Consider the following 14278-nt stretch of genomic DNA (forward strand, 5'->3'; position numbering starts at 1 on the left):
AGATACTGGCACCGTAGTGGCAGGACGCTGGAAAAGGGGGGCTTGGATGGGTGACCCCTTGGCTGGCGGGATGCAGGGGAGCGAGGCTGCCCTGGTCCACCTTGTCTTCTGTGGGGGAGGCAGCAGTGCGGATAACCGGCACTGGCGCAGCTCGACCCCGGGAGAACAGGGAGGCGAGGCGTCCACTGTTTTCCCATCTGAAAAAGAAGGAAAACAATAAACTAAAATAAAAAATCTTCAGGAGATCCCTGCAGAGCAGGGAGGTCTTGCCTCCTATTGACACTAGAAAAAACTGAAGCTCTCTCTCCAGGCTGGAGGGGGTATAGCTGCCAGGGGAGGAGCTAACAGCTTTATCTAGTGTCAACGCCTCCTAGAGGACATAGCTATACCCACGGTTCCTGTGTCCCCCAGTGAATATGGGCGAGAAATGGAAGGTGATCACAGTTAGTTAATATATATATATATATATATATATATATATATATATATATATATATATGGATACATTTGCATGTTTTTTTGCACTGCAAAAATATATTAATAGACCAGTGATACCTTATACATAATAAGAACTGTCACACACATATGCTTAGATATTAAAGGGGTATTCCCATCTCAGACAATGGGGGCATATCGCTCTCATATGCCCCCACCTCCGGGACCCATATCTCGTAAATTGAGCTGGCAAAGTGAAAGAGGGCGGACCGCGCATGCGTGGCCACTTTCCATTCATTTTTATGGGGCCGCAGAAAGCAGCCGAGCGTCGGCTTGGCAGTTTCTGTCGGCCCCATTGAAGCGAATGGAAGCAGGGTCCAGCTGTCGGCACTTTATAAAAAAAACTATTATCCAGCAGGAACTGGCAAGGGAAGCATACTTACTTGTTCCCCAATGCTTAGTTCTGACGTCACCACTGGCTTCACAGCACTTCGGTCCCAACAAGTAACCTTCCAGCACAGACATGGTCACGTACGCCGTGGTGGTGATGTGTCCCCATGTGACAAGACCCAGCCGTAATATGTTGCTTTAGGACACTTCACCACTGTGGTCAGTCATTGCCTACAGCTTTGCACGTGAACCCATGCAAGTCAGAAATTTACATGTGGGGTGTGAAGTGCAATGCAGAGAGCAGTGGGCCCATGGAGCCGAGTGACGGGGAGCAGGTAAGGTATGCTTCCTTCAATAGGTCCGTTTGAGTGAAGGGGTATTTAAATAACTGTATGAACCTGGACAACCCCTATTAAGAAGCATCCACGATTGCCAGAGTTTCCGCTCCCGAAACACAGCTGACTTTGCGAGGGGAAGAGGAACAACATATCGTCAAGTTTAGGGGCGTTCAGTCATAATCCCACAAATTGTAGCTTCCCCCCATTGGCTCCTCAGCCCAGCACATACACCAACTGTCTTAACCTGCGGTTCCTCTCGTACTGAGCAGACATTTGGTGTAAGTGCTTGGCTGAGGAGCCAATGGGGCGAAGCTACCATCTGTAGGATTATGACTGAACGCCTCCAAGTCAGAATCCCCCCTAAACGTGATGATATGCTGTCACAATAGTAATCCTGCTCAGTACGAGAGGAACCGCAGGTTCACACAGGGGGAGAGTGAGCCAGGAATTTTCCTTGCAGTGGCTGCAACAGGGGAAATGCAGTGTTACATGGCATCTATACAGATGAATGGACTTTCAAGGATCACAAGGACTGAAGTCCACAAGAACGAGAGCTGCTCACGCAAAGTGTCTTTTTGCTCTGGCCCACAGAGGGGCTCCCAAGCTGCAGGTCCCACTTTGTGACATCCATACGCCCTAAGAGGGCATATTTGTTAAGATGGAGACAGCAATGCATCATTGAGGATTGGTTTAGACAACACAGTGCACGTACTGGAGGGGTAAGGGTTTCTCCTCTGGTAGAGCTTTTTAGGATTTCGATTTCTTTCTCTTTCTCTGCATTGCTGGAAAGTAGGTTTTTCAACTGCACTTCCAATGCAGAAAGGAGACTGTCCCGTTCTTCCCGCCACTTCTGCAATGTATTATCTTTCTCAAGCAGCTGAGCAGAGAGTTGTTCCTAGAGGACAAACGAGGAGAGTGGTTGTGAGAAGCCTTTTATAATCATGACAACCTCCGTTTGCTTACTAGAATAGTATTCTGCCAAAGGAAATGTAAAACCTATATCACGGTGCAAGACCTAAAGTCCAAGGACTTCACAAGCCTCCATATCTAATGACGTGATCTTACTCAGACTCTACAGTGCCTTGCATAAGTATTCACCCCCCTTGACTTTTTTCATGTTTTGTTACATTACAGCCTTAAGTTCAATGTTTTGTTAATCGGAATTTTATGTGATGGATCAGAACACAATAGTCTAAGTTGGTGAAGTGAAATGAGAAAAATATATAAATAAAACTATTGTTTAGAAATAGAAAACAGAAAATTGGCCTGTGCGTATGTATTCACCCCCTTTGTTAGGAAGCCCATAAAAAGCTCTGGTGCAACCAATTACCTTCAGAAGTCACATAATTAGTGAAATGATGTCCACCTGTGTGCAATCTAAGTGTCACATGATCTGTCATTACATATACACACCTTTTTTGAAAGGCCCCAAAGGCTGCAACACCTAAGCAAGAGGTATCACTAACCAAACACTGCCATGAAGACCAAGGAACTCTCCAAACAAGTAAGGGACAATGTTGTTGAGAAGTCAGGGTTAGGTTATAAAAAAATATCCAAATCTTAGATGATGCCCAGGAGCACCATCAAATCTATCATAACCAAATGGAAAGAACATGGCACAACAGCAGACCTGCCAAGAGACGGCCGCCCACCAAAACTCACGGACCGGGCAAGGAGGGCATTAATCAGAGAGGTAGCACAGAGAACTAAGGTAACCCTGGAGGAGCTGCAGAGTTCCACAGCAGAGACTGGAGTATTTGTACATAGGACGACAATAAGCCGTACGCTCCATAGAGTTGGGCTTTATGGCAGAGTGGGCAGAAGAAAGCCATTACTTTCAGCTAAAAACAAAAAGGCACGTTGTGAGTTTTCGAAAATGCATGTGGGAGACTCCCAAAATGTATGAAGGAAGGTGCTCCGGTCTGATGAGACTAAAATTGAACTTTTTAGCCATCAAAGAAAACGCGATGTGTGGCGCAAACCCAACACATCACATCACCACAGTGAAACGTGGGATAGGACTGGGAAACTGGTCAGAGTTGAGGGAAAGATGGATGGTGCTAAATACAGGAATATTCTTGAGCAAAACCTGTACCACTCTGTGCGTGATTTGAGGCTAGGACGGAGGTTCACCTTCCAGCAGGACAATGACCCCAAACACACTGCTGAGGCAACACTTGACTGGTTTAAGGGGAAACATGTAATTGTGTAGGAATGGCCTAGTCAAAGCCCAGATCTCAATCCAATAGAAAATCTGTGGTCAGACTTAAAGATTGCTATTCACAAGCGCAAACCATCCAACCTGAAGGAGCTGGAGCAGTTTTGCAAGGAGGAATGGGCAAAAATCCCAGGGGTAAGATGTGGGAAGCTCATAGAGACTTATCCAAAGCGACTTGGGGCTGTGATTGCCGCAAAAGGTGGCTCTACGAAGTATTGACTTTACGGGGGTGAATAGTTATGCACATTGACTTTTTCTGTTATTTTGTCCTATTTGTTGTTTGCTTCACAATAAATAAATAAAAAAAACACATCTTCAAAGTTGTGGGCATGTTCTGTAAATTAAATGATGGAAATCCTCAAACAATCCATGTTCATTCCAGGTTGTGAGGCACCAAAACACAAAAAAAGTCAAAGGGGGTGAATACTTTTGCAAGGCACTGTATATACTGCGAGCTCTAATTAGCTTGAAGCATGAGGTTCCTGTGCAGCCTGAGAAATACAAATGCGAGGGGGAAGTCTTAAACTTGGGGATATACTTTGTCAAAGGGATTTCTTATTGTGAAGCTGTTCATTTCATCTTAGGCTAGTTCCACATCTACGGCACTGGGATCCGGGGGTCAGTTCAGGCACAGAATGCTGGGAATCGGCCGGACACAAACAGCGGCGTGCAGCAGTTTCTGTCCAGCTGATTCTCAGCATATTTGTCAGATTGTGGCTGGATCCCATTATAGTTAAAGGGGTTATCCAACCCCTATAATCATCGGAACCCTCATACAAGTTGTACTTACTCTGCTCCCCTGCACGGCTGCCGCTGTACCGCGATGCTAGGAAGGCTCGTCCCCGTCGCGGCCTGCTATTAGCTGATAACCCCTTTAATGGGGCCAGCGGACATTCCAGTTGCGGATCCATAGATTTCCGACAGGCTGTACTCTGCCGAAATCCATGCTGCAGATGTGACAGTAGCCTTAGGTCAGGGATGCACAACCTGCAGCCCGCAGAGCCAAGGTTTGCGGCCCTCATCTTGCCGGACAGAACCACAGCTGATCGTGGTGGGGGCCTCAGATCAACAATTTTAATTGTTCACAATAATGCAATTTAATCAACAATTAAACACTGGTAAACTAAATCTTCAAGGGTATGATATTCACAGTCTCACAAACAGATAAAAAGGAGACTTTTGTATTACTTACCAGTAAAGTCTCTTTCTCGCTCTTCCTTGGGGGACACAGGAAACCATGGGTATAGCTCTGCTCCCTAGGAGGCGTGACACTAAGTGAAAGCTGTAAGCCCCTCCTCCATCAGCTATACCCTTCAGCCTGGAGAGAGAGACTACCAGTTGCGTGTCCAAGTAGTGAAAGATAACCACCAACCGGAAAAAGGAACTGTCAAGCCCCAACGGGGGCAACCAAGCCGGAACCACAACTGTAAACCCAAATGAAGGGTGGGTGCTGTGTCCCCCAAGGAAGAGCGAGAAAGAGACTTTACTGGTAAGTAATACAAAAGTCTCCTTTTCTCGCCCATATTCCTTGGGGGACACAGGAAACCATGGGACGTTCCAGAGCAGTCCCAGAAGGGAGGGACCAGAACAACTAGACCAACACCAGAGGCATCAATCAACTGCCGCCTGCAACACCAGACGGCCTAAAGCAGCGTCAGCCGACGCATGAGTATGCACCCTGTAGAACTTGGTGAAAGTGTGCAAGGAGGACCACGTGGCCGCCTTGCAAATCTGCTCCGTAGAAGCCCGATTCCTCTGAGCCCAGGAAGCTCCGATCGCTCTAGTGGAGTGAGCGGTAACACCAAGGGGCGGAACCTTGCCCTTGGCGAGATAAGCCTCAGTAACAGCCATCTTGACCAAACGGGCGATAGTAACTTTGGACGCCGCCATCCCTCTGTGCGACCCCTCCGGAACCACAAAGAGCGAGTCAGTACGCCTGAAAGAGCTGGTCACCTCCAGGTAAACCTTGAGCGCCCTGACAACGTCCAGGCGATGAAGCTCCCTCTCCCGGGGGTGGGAAGGGGAAGGACACAAAGAGGGGAGAACGATGTCCTCGTTCAGATGAAAGGCGGAGACCACCTTAGGAAGGAAGGAAGGGACCGGACGAAGGACCACCTTGTCCTGGTGGAACACTAGGAAAGGTTCCAGACAGGAGAGTGCAGCCAATTCGGACACCCTCCGAAGAGAGGTGACGGCCACAAGGAAAATAACCTTGCAGGACAGAAGTCGCAAGGAAACCGTCCGCAGAGGCTCGAAAGGAGAAGCCTGGAGCGCTGAGAGAACCAGGTTCAGGTCCCAGGGCGGTACCGGAGGGCGGTACGGGGGAACCGCGTGAGCCACGCCCTGAAGGAAGGTCTTGACAGGACCAAGGGGGGCCAGTGGGCGCTGAAACAAAATGGACAGCGCAGACACCTGACCCTTCAAAGAACTAAGACCCAGACCTTGGGCGAGTCCGCTCTGCAGGAAGGACAAAACAGTGGGGAGAAAAAAGCGGAGCGGAGGAATCCCCAGATCGGCACAGAACCCCAAATAGGTCCTCCAGGTCCTATAATAGATCCTAGAAGAGGACGGCTTGCGGGCACGGATCATGGTGCGGACGACGTCCGCAGAAAATCCCCTACGTGTCAAGACGGTGGTCTCAACAACCACGCCGTCAAACGTAGGGACCTTAAACGCGGGTGGAAGATCGGTCCCTGAGAGAGAAGATCTTCCCTGGCGGGCAGCGGCCAGGGCGCGTCTGCCAGGAGCAGCATGAGGTCGGCATACCAAGACCGGCGGGGCCAGTCCGGAGCGACCAGAATCACCGAGACGCCCTCCGCCGCGATCTTCCGAAGGACTTTGGGCAGGAGTGGGATGGGAGGGAATATGTACGGACGCGCGAAGCCTCGCCAAGGACGAACGAGGGCGTCGGCTCCGCAAGCTCCCGGATCCCTGGCCCTGGACAGATAGGCGGGGACCTTGTGATTGAACTTGGAGGCCATGAGGTCCACGTCCGGCATGCCCCAACGAAGGCAAATGGCCTCGAATACCTCCGGGTGAAGAGACCACTCGCCGGGGTCGACAGTGGTGCGACTGAGGAAGTCCGCCGCCCAATTGTCCACCCCTGGAATAAAAATTGCCGATAGAGCCGGGACGTGGGCTTCCGCCCAACGGAGAATGCTGGTGACCTCCCGCATCGCTGCAGCGCTGCGAGTGCCCCCCTGGTGGTTTATGTATGCCACGGCCGTGGCGTTGTCCGATTGCACACGAACTGGATGACCCTTCAGCAGATGAGTCCAGTGTCGCAGAGACAGAAGGGCCGCTCTCAGCTCCAGGACATTGATCGAGAGTTTGGACTCCGATGGAGACCAAATGCCCTGGACGGATCGGGGAGGAAACACGCCTCCCCAGCCCAAGAGACTGGCATCGGTTGTAACCACCAACCAGTTGAGCGGCAGAAAGGACCTGCCCAGAAGAGGGGACTGTAACCACCAGCGGAGAGATGACCGCACCGGAGGCGATAGATGGAAGGGATGATCCAGAGACTGCGGCGATTTGTCCCAGGAGGAGAGGATCGCCCGTTGGAGAGGGCGGGAGTGAAACTGCGCAAATGGGATCGCCTCGAAGCAGGCAACCATCTGCCCCAAGACCCGCATGCAGAAGCGGAAGGACGGTCGACGGTGGAGAAGGAGACCCCGAATCGCCCGGCGGAGGGTCAATCGTTTTTCCGAGGGAAGACGTACCTCCGCCGCTCCCGTGTCTAAAAGCATTCCCAGGAAGACCAGTTGTCTGGAGGGGGGAAGGGAGGACTTGGGGAAGTTGATGACCCAACCGAACCTCGCCAGAGTCTCTAGAGTGAGATCCACGCTGGCAACCGCTTGAGAAAGGGACGGAGCCTTGATGAGGATATCGTCCAAGTACGGTAGCAGAAAAACACCCCTGGAACGGAGTAAGGCCAAAACCGGGGCCAGGACCTTGGTGAACACCCGGGGGGCTGTTGCCAGCCCAAAGGGAAGGGCGACAAATTGGAAGTGGAGGTCCCCCACGGCGAATCGGAGGAAGCGATGGTGACACCGGGCTACCGGAACATGGAGGTAGGCATCCTGTATATCGATGGAAGACATGAAGTCTCCCCGCTCCAGGGAAGCCACCGCGGAACGGAGGGACTCCATCCGAAACCGTCGAAGGAGGAGAAAACGGTTGAGCTTTTTGAGGTCCAAAATGGGCCGCACCGAACCTCCCTTCTTGGGAACTACAAAGAGGTTCGAATAGAACCCTTGGAACCTTTCCTCTAGAGGAACGGGGGTAATCACCCCTCTGTCCAGTAAGGCTTGAACAGCCGCGGAGAACGCAGCCGCGCTTTTCGGGTCCCGCGGCGGGCGGGAGCAAAAGAACCGATCTGGAGGGAAGGACGCGAATTCGATTTTGTATCCGGAGGACACAATTTCGAGAGCCCAGGCGTCGGAGACGTGAGCCATCCAGACGTCCCTGAAAAGGAGGAGCCGGCCCCCCACCCGGGTGGGTGGGGGCGCGCCTTCAGGCAGAGGACTGTTTTGCTGCGGGTGTGCGGGCAGCCTGCGGCCTGCGCCAGGAGGGCTGCGCCCGAAAAAACGGCTTCCTACGCTTATCCTGGGGAGGGACTGAAGCGGCAGCTGTGGGGGGAGCCCCAGAGGTCCTGCGGGAGGACCGAAAACGAGATGCACTAGGTCGTCCGCGGGGGGCGCCCCTGGCTTGGGGTTGAGGAAGATGGGTGCTTTTACCACCCGTGGCCTCCGAAATAAGCTCGTCTAGGCGGACCCCGAAAAGGCGGGAACCCGCAAACGGTAGCCCCGCCAAGGAACGTTTGGAGGCAGCGTCCGCCTTCCAAACCTTCAGCCAGAGTTCCCTCCTGACAGAAACTGCCAGGGCGGAGGAGCGTGCTATAAGGGCTCCCGCATCAAGGGAGGCTTCACAAACAAAATTCCCGGCCCGAATAATAAGCTGGGCCAAGGAACGTAGGTCCTGGATGGGGACGTCCGAGTCCAACTCCTGCTCCAGCTGCGCACCCCAAGCAGAAATTGCTTTGCCTGCCCAAGCAGAGGCAAAAACCGGTCTGAGGGCAGAACCGGAGGCAGCAAAAATGCCCTTGGAAAGGGTCTCCATGCGACGGTCCTCCGCTGACTGAAGAGAGGACCCGTCGGGAACAGGGATGGCCGTGTTCTTTGACAAACGGGCCACAGGTGGGTCCACCTTGGGTGGGGACGACCAGGTGGCCACGACATCGGCCGGAAAAGGATAGCAAATGTCCAGCTTCTTGGGGTTGACAAAACGGGCGTCCGGGCGAGCCCAAGCCTTAGACACCACGGAGGAGAAATCAGAGTGGATTGGAAAAACTTTTGAGGCCTGCCTGGGTCTGATAAAGGAGACGCTAGCTGCGTCAGAGCTAGTGGGGTCATCTTGCACCTTAAAGGTGTCACGAATATCAGAGATGAGTTGACCCATCGCTGAGGCTAGCTTGGACGGCAGGGCCGAGTCCATTTCCAAATCTGAAACCGCCAATTCACCTTCAGAGAGCGAATCCTTTGGAGAGGAGAGGCCCGTCTGAGTGCGCACGCGTGGCGGGGAGAGGGAGGCATCCGAGGAGGAGGCTCGCTCTACTCTAAAACGCTTCTGAGAGTGCCTAGCTCGGGAAGGGTCACTAAGAGAGGGTGAACCCGCCGCAGCGGCAGAAGCGATGGACCCGGAGGGCGCGACAGTAAGAGTGGTGTCCTGCGGGGTAGGCGGCCTGTCTATTAGGCGGCCCACGACATGAGTGAGGCTTTCCACGGCCTGGGACAGGGATCTAGCCCAGTCAGGCGGGTCAGAGGAGGCAGGGAGCGACACAGCGGGCGACTGAGGCTGCGGTGGAGCTCGGCATGCAGGACAGTGCGGATCAGACTGCCCCCGGGGAAAGGCTTCCCTACAAGCGGTACAGGCATGGTACCAAGGCTTGGCAGCTGCAGAAGGGTCTGACATGGTGGAAAAAAAGTTGCACTTAAAGTGGGAGACCCCAGGTGAAAAACGGGGATCACACCCAAGTAACAGTACTGGTGGCACGGAGGGGGTTAACAGTCCTACCAGACCCAGATGATGCAAGCGGCAGACAGCAAGGGCAGCAGACTGAAGGGAGGCTGTGGAGGAGAGGCGGCAGGCACGGAGATGAATAGCTTCAGGATCGGACGGCAGAGAGGGTTCCACGCAGCACCTGAGATGTGGAGCCCGACAAACCAGGAAGTAGCGGAGCGCATGTAGGAAGCTCCGCCCCCCCCTTGCCGCGCTGAAGGAGAAGCAGAGCCGCGCGCGCGCGGCAAAATGATTTAACCCCCTAGGTAGATGAAGTGCCGGCCATGAAAAGGTGCGGTTCGCGCCAAGTAAGCGGCCCCTGCCGCGCCTGAATGTGACGACTCCTGCATACAGCCGTCCCCCTGACTGCCCTGCCGTTGAAGTGGTAATCACCCCCCTAAGAACCACCTTGTCCTGGGTTGCAACACCAGAACGAAGTCCCCCCCAAATGATGGCCGGTAAAGTTGCCGGCCCCGATATGCCCATGGGGGAGGGGGGGGGGGGGGGGGGTTGATGGACACCACGGAGAGATGTAGCAGCGGTGGGAGGGAGGGAAGGGGAGGCTGGAGCAGCCACTCTCACCATACGCAATCTTCGCCCTCAATCCATCCAGCAGGGTCGCCCCTTCAGCCACTGGCACCGCAGTGGCAGGAAGCCGGGGGAGGGACTTGGCGTGCGGGCGACCCTTGAGCTGGCGGGACGCAGGGGAGCGAGGCTGCCCTGGTCCACCTTGTCTTCTGTGGGGGAGGCGGCAGTGCGGTATTACCGGCACTGGCGCGACTCAACCCCGGGAGAAAACAGAGGGGTCTAGTGCGCCTCTGTTGTCCCTGTAAGTAGAAAAAAACCGAATTAAAAACAACAAATAACGCAAAAAATAAAAAATTATAGGAAAACAACCCTGCCTAAGCAGGGAGTGTCTTGCCTCCTTGGACACTAAGCAAAAACTGGTAGTCTCTCTCTCCAGGCTGAAGGGTATAGCTGATGGAGGAGGGGCTTACAGCTTTCACTTAGTGTCACGCCTCCTAGGGAGCAGAGCTATACCCATGGTTTCCTGTGTCCCCCAAGGAATATGGGCGAGAAAGTACCTGTTATCGTTCGGAGTCCAAACCACATAAGGCATGTTTGTAAAATATTCACCCTTGACTGCCATTTACTTTTTTATATGCTTACAAAGGTTGAAGGTTATAAAATAAAATACGAGTTGAAGCTTTATTTTTCTCATACAGAGCTCTAAACCCCTTGCATTAATATACGGTAAATTTACATTTCAACGTTCTGGTTTCCTACAGCCTCCACTAGGGGGAGCAAATGAGCATACTGCCATACATTGAGCAGTGTAAGGTAAGTTCCCTCTAGTGTTTTAAACCTACATCTAAGGCAGGGGATTTGAAGCTCAGATGCTATAAAAATGTATTAAGAAATTAATCGGCACAGCATTGTGAAACTAAAATGCCAAGAAACGCTCTTTGAAAGTACCGATTGTCGTGGCAAAGATTGAGTTGGTGTAGGAACTTTTACAGTCAATGCTCCTCGAGAAATGTGTGAAAAATGCCTTTCTAAAAGGAATAAAACTGTCTCTCTTTTACCACCTATAGGCGGCTACCTCTGTAAGCCAATGTCAACCCATTCTAGAATCTTGAAACAAGATGAAGAACAATCACCAAACCAGATGGTCATTTCTGGTTTGGCTGATATTCCTGGTCATATTTTTAAGGCTATAATGGAATGGACACTGGCATTAGAGGGAGTTTTTTTTTTCCTTCGAGGACGGCCCTGCTTTCTTTAAAAAGGCAGAAAAACCTGCCCATGGTATCTGTCAGTCTGCCTGTGTTTGTTTCAGGCAGATGTCTACAGTCAGGGTGCTGGACTTACGGATTGGAGCTCTAAGTTTCTTCAGCAGCCAACTACAGCTACTTTCACACTGGCGTTTTGGATTCCGTTTGTGAGATCCGTTTCGGGGCTTTCACAAGCGGTCCAAAACGGATCAGTTTTGCCCTAATGCATTCTGAATGGATAAGGATCCGCTCAGAATGCATCAGTTTGCCTCCGTTCTGCCTCCATTCCGCTCTGGAAGCGGACACCAAAACGCTGCTTGCAGCATTGTGTCGCCTGACGATGCGGAGGCAAACGGATCCGTCCTGACACACAATGTAAGTCAATGGGGACGGATCCGTTTTCACTGACACAATGCAAAACGGATCTGCCCCCCCATTGACGGATCCATTTGGCCAATGTTAAAGATAATACAAACGGATCAGTTTTGAACGGATGCATGCGGTTGTATTATCGGTGCGGATCCGTATGTCACATAACCCCTCCAGCTGTTCCATCTCACGGACATGAGCGGCAGCGCTATTAAAGGAGAAGAATTGGCTAAAAAGGGGCATTATAGGGTGAATAAACAGCACGCAGAACTTCTAATGATAGTATATGAGTAAGTTGGATGAATCCCCTTTTCCCACACATTAGTCAAGATGAAGTGGCCAACCCCTTTATGGGAGGAAATTGCTGGCATTTTGCTTTGAGTGAAAGTACAGAGTCAATTTTGAGAAAAAGCATGAATTGTATCCAACGATATATTCTCGGTAAAATTATACTTTTCCAGTAGCAGCCACTATCCTGACTCTTTGAAAGTCAGGGATCACTTTACGTTAAAGTATCTGCTTCCGACATAACTCAGTCGGCATTATGAGTGGCAAAACTTAAAGTATATCCCTTCAATAAAATGTATTAGGCAAGGTAATCCACTAAAAAATGTTTTATAATACACACTGACAAAGAGGTTTAAAAATACTTAAAAAAATAATAATATATTTAAACTAGAAAAAACGTGCATAGAAATATAAATAGGAATTCCTTTACCATTTCTGCCTGCTGCTTCCCATAACGTTCTCGGTCGTCTGCATATTTCCTCATCTCCTTGTTCCTTTGATTCTCAGATTCTTTAGCCTGAGTGATAAGAGTCTTTCTTTCTTCGAACCATTTCTTTTTGTCATTGCAGAATTTCTCTTCAAGGTCCTACATAAGACCCAAATAAAAACCACCATTACCATAGGAATTTATGTGGGTATATGAATATGGATACCAACATACTGGGGACATAAGATATGTACTAAGGTGAAGAAGATGAGGCTCTCAAGGCTGTGCTATTCAATTCATTTATAACTTCTAGTGCAAATAATAAAGGAATGGCACAACATAGAGCCATAGGAATGGTTATTACATGGGGAATGCATGAAGCTATTAACATAGGCATGTCAGGGAGCGCAAGGGAGTGAGATTTTTCTATCAGTTACAGAGTTCGGGTACCTTTAAGTCCTTTGAACAGTTGAGAAATGAATTTGGTCTCCCGCAATCAGCCTTTTATCAATTTCTGCAATTACGCCATGCTTTCCAGAAGCAGTCATTGAAATGTACTACGGTACCGATTTTTCAACAGAACCTTACAAACAATTCCTCATGTGGTTTCATTTAGTAGGAATTTGTATGCAAAATCACTGAAACAAGAGCTCCTAGCAGTCAAGCATAAATGGGAGGCAGAGGTGGGGCCGATTTCGGAGGAGCAATGGAAGTCGATTTTAGCGCTAACTCCACAACTGTCGGTGTGTGAGGGACACCGTATGTCTCAGTTGTTTTTACTGCACCGTGTATATATATATATATATATATATATATATATATATATATAGGACCCCAGAGTTCCTATGTAAGATAGGTGTTCGGGTAGATGCGGACTGTCCTAGGTGTGGTAACGGTCCTGCATCACTGATGCATATGTTCTGGGACTGCGCGGAACTCCGGAATTTTTGGACGGCGATTTTGATCAAAGACGCCTATAACATAGTGGTTCCGCCTGAACCGAGGGCATGCGTGACTGGGATATTGGACATTAAAAATCGTCATCACCGTCTGGGAGTACAACGCATGCTTTTTCAGGCCAGGAAATTGATCGCCAAACACTGGCTTCGACCGCAAGCTCCGACTAGGAAATAATTCTTAAATAGGTGGTCGGAAGTCTTGCGACTAGAAAAAGGTGTTTATGTTAAAAGAAAGTGTGGCGAAATTTTATAAGATATGGGAAACTTGGGAAAACTATAGGATACGTTGCCCTGACTAGTCTCCCTTACTAAGGATGTAGATTCGGGAGCTGCTGTGTCGATCAAAATATTCTCCTCTCTATGATGCTTATACATGGCGCCAAGTTTGGGTTCCCTGGTATGTATAATTGAAATACCGTTGATATGGTAGGATAATACCTGCTGTACTTATTTGGGTGGTACTTCAGGTATTGACCATTAGAGTTATGAGCATTGTACTGGGTTGGAAGCCTCGTGCCCGTTTCACCGCCTGGGGGGGGGGGGGGGGGGAGTTTGGTTGGTTGGGTGGGAAATTTTTGGTTCATTATTTGAAAGTGAAAAAGTCTATGTATATGCCTTGTACAATTGACCATAACACACTGTAATGGCGGTCACTGTTGACCTTTATTATTGTATCGATTATATTATACCCTTTTCATGCGCTTAATGACGGACTCTGTGATGATCTTTGTAACTGCTTTATTCTCTATTACCAAGAAATTGTACAAGCATTCTTTATTCTGTGGAACATTGTTATAAAAAATCTGATTTAAAAAAAACATAAGCATGTCAGGAGTGGTGGAAGGTCCTCTTTAATCTATTGAGCAGAGGACTGGGCGGGTTTACAAAAAAAAAAAAGATTTTGATTAACTTGCTAACTTTTACACAATGGCATGTCTCGTGCAAAAAATAGTTGCTTTTTATGTTGTCGCATTTCTAGAGTAAGAACTCACAAATGTTTTCACCAATGCTGCAGTCAA

General features: G+C 50.0%; 1 protein-coding gene across 2 annotated transcripts in view; it reads right to left on the reverse strand.

The window, feature by feature from the left end:
- KIF20B (kinesin family member 20B) overlaps positions 1-14278 on the reverse strand; it is a 146661-nt gene that overhangs the window by 32567 nt on the left and 99816 nt on the right. For both annotated transcript variants that reach the window (XM_040436643.1, XM_040436645.1), the window contains exons 26-27: positions 12304-12459; positions 1876-2058 (exon numbers count right to left, since the gene is read on the reverse strand). In XM_040436643.1, coding sequence (XP_040292577.1) covers positions 1876-2058; positions 12304-12459 — 339 coding nt within the window. The remainder of the gene's footprint in view (positions 1-1875; positions 2059-12303; positions 12460-14278) is intronic.

This window comes from Bufo bufo, chromosome 6 (assembly GCF_905171765.1).
Source record: "Bufo bufo chromosome 6, aBufBuf1.1, whole genome shotgun sequence".
Classification (NCBI taxonomy): Eukaryota; Metazoa; Chordata; class Amphibia; order Anura; family Bufonidae; genus Bufo; species Bufo bufo.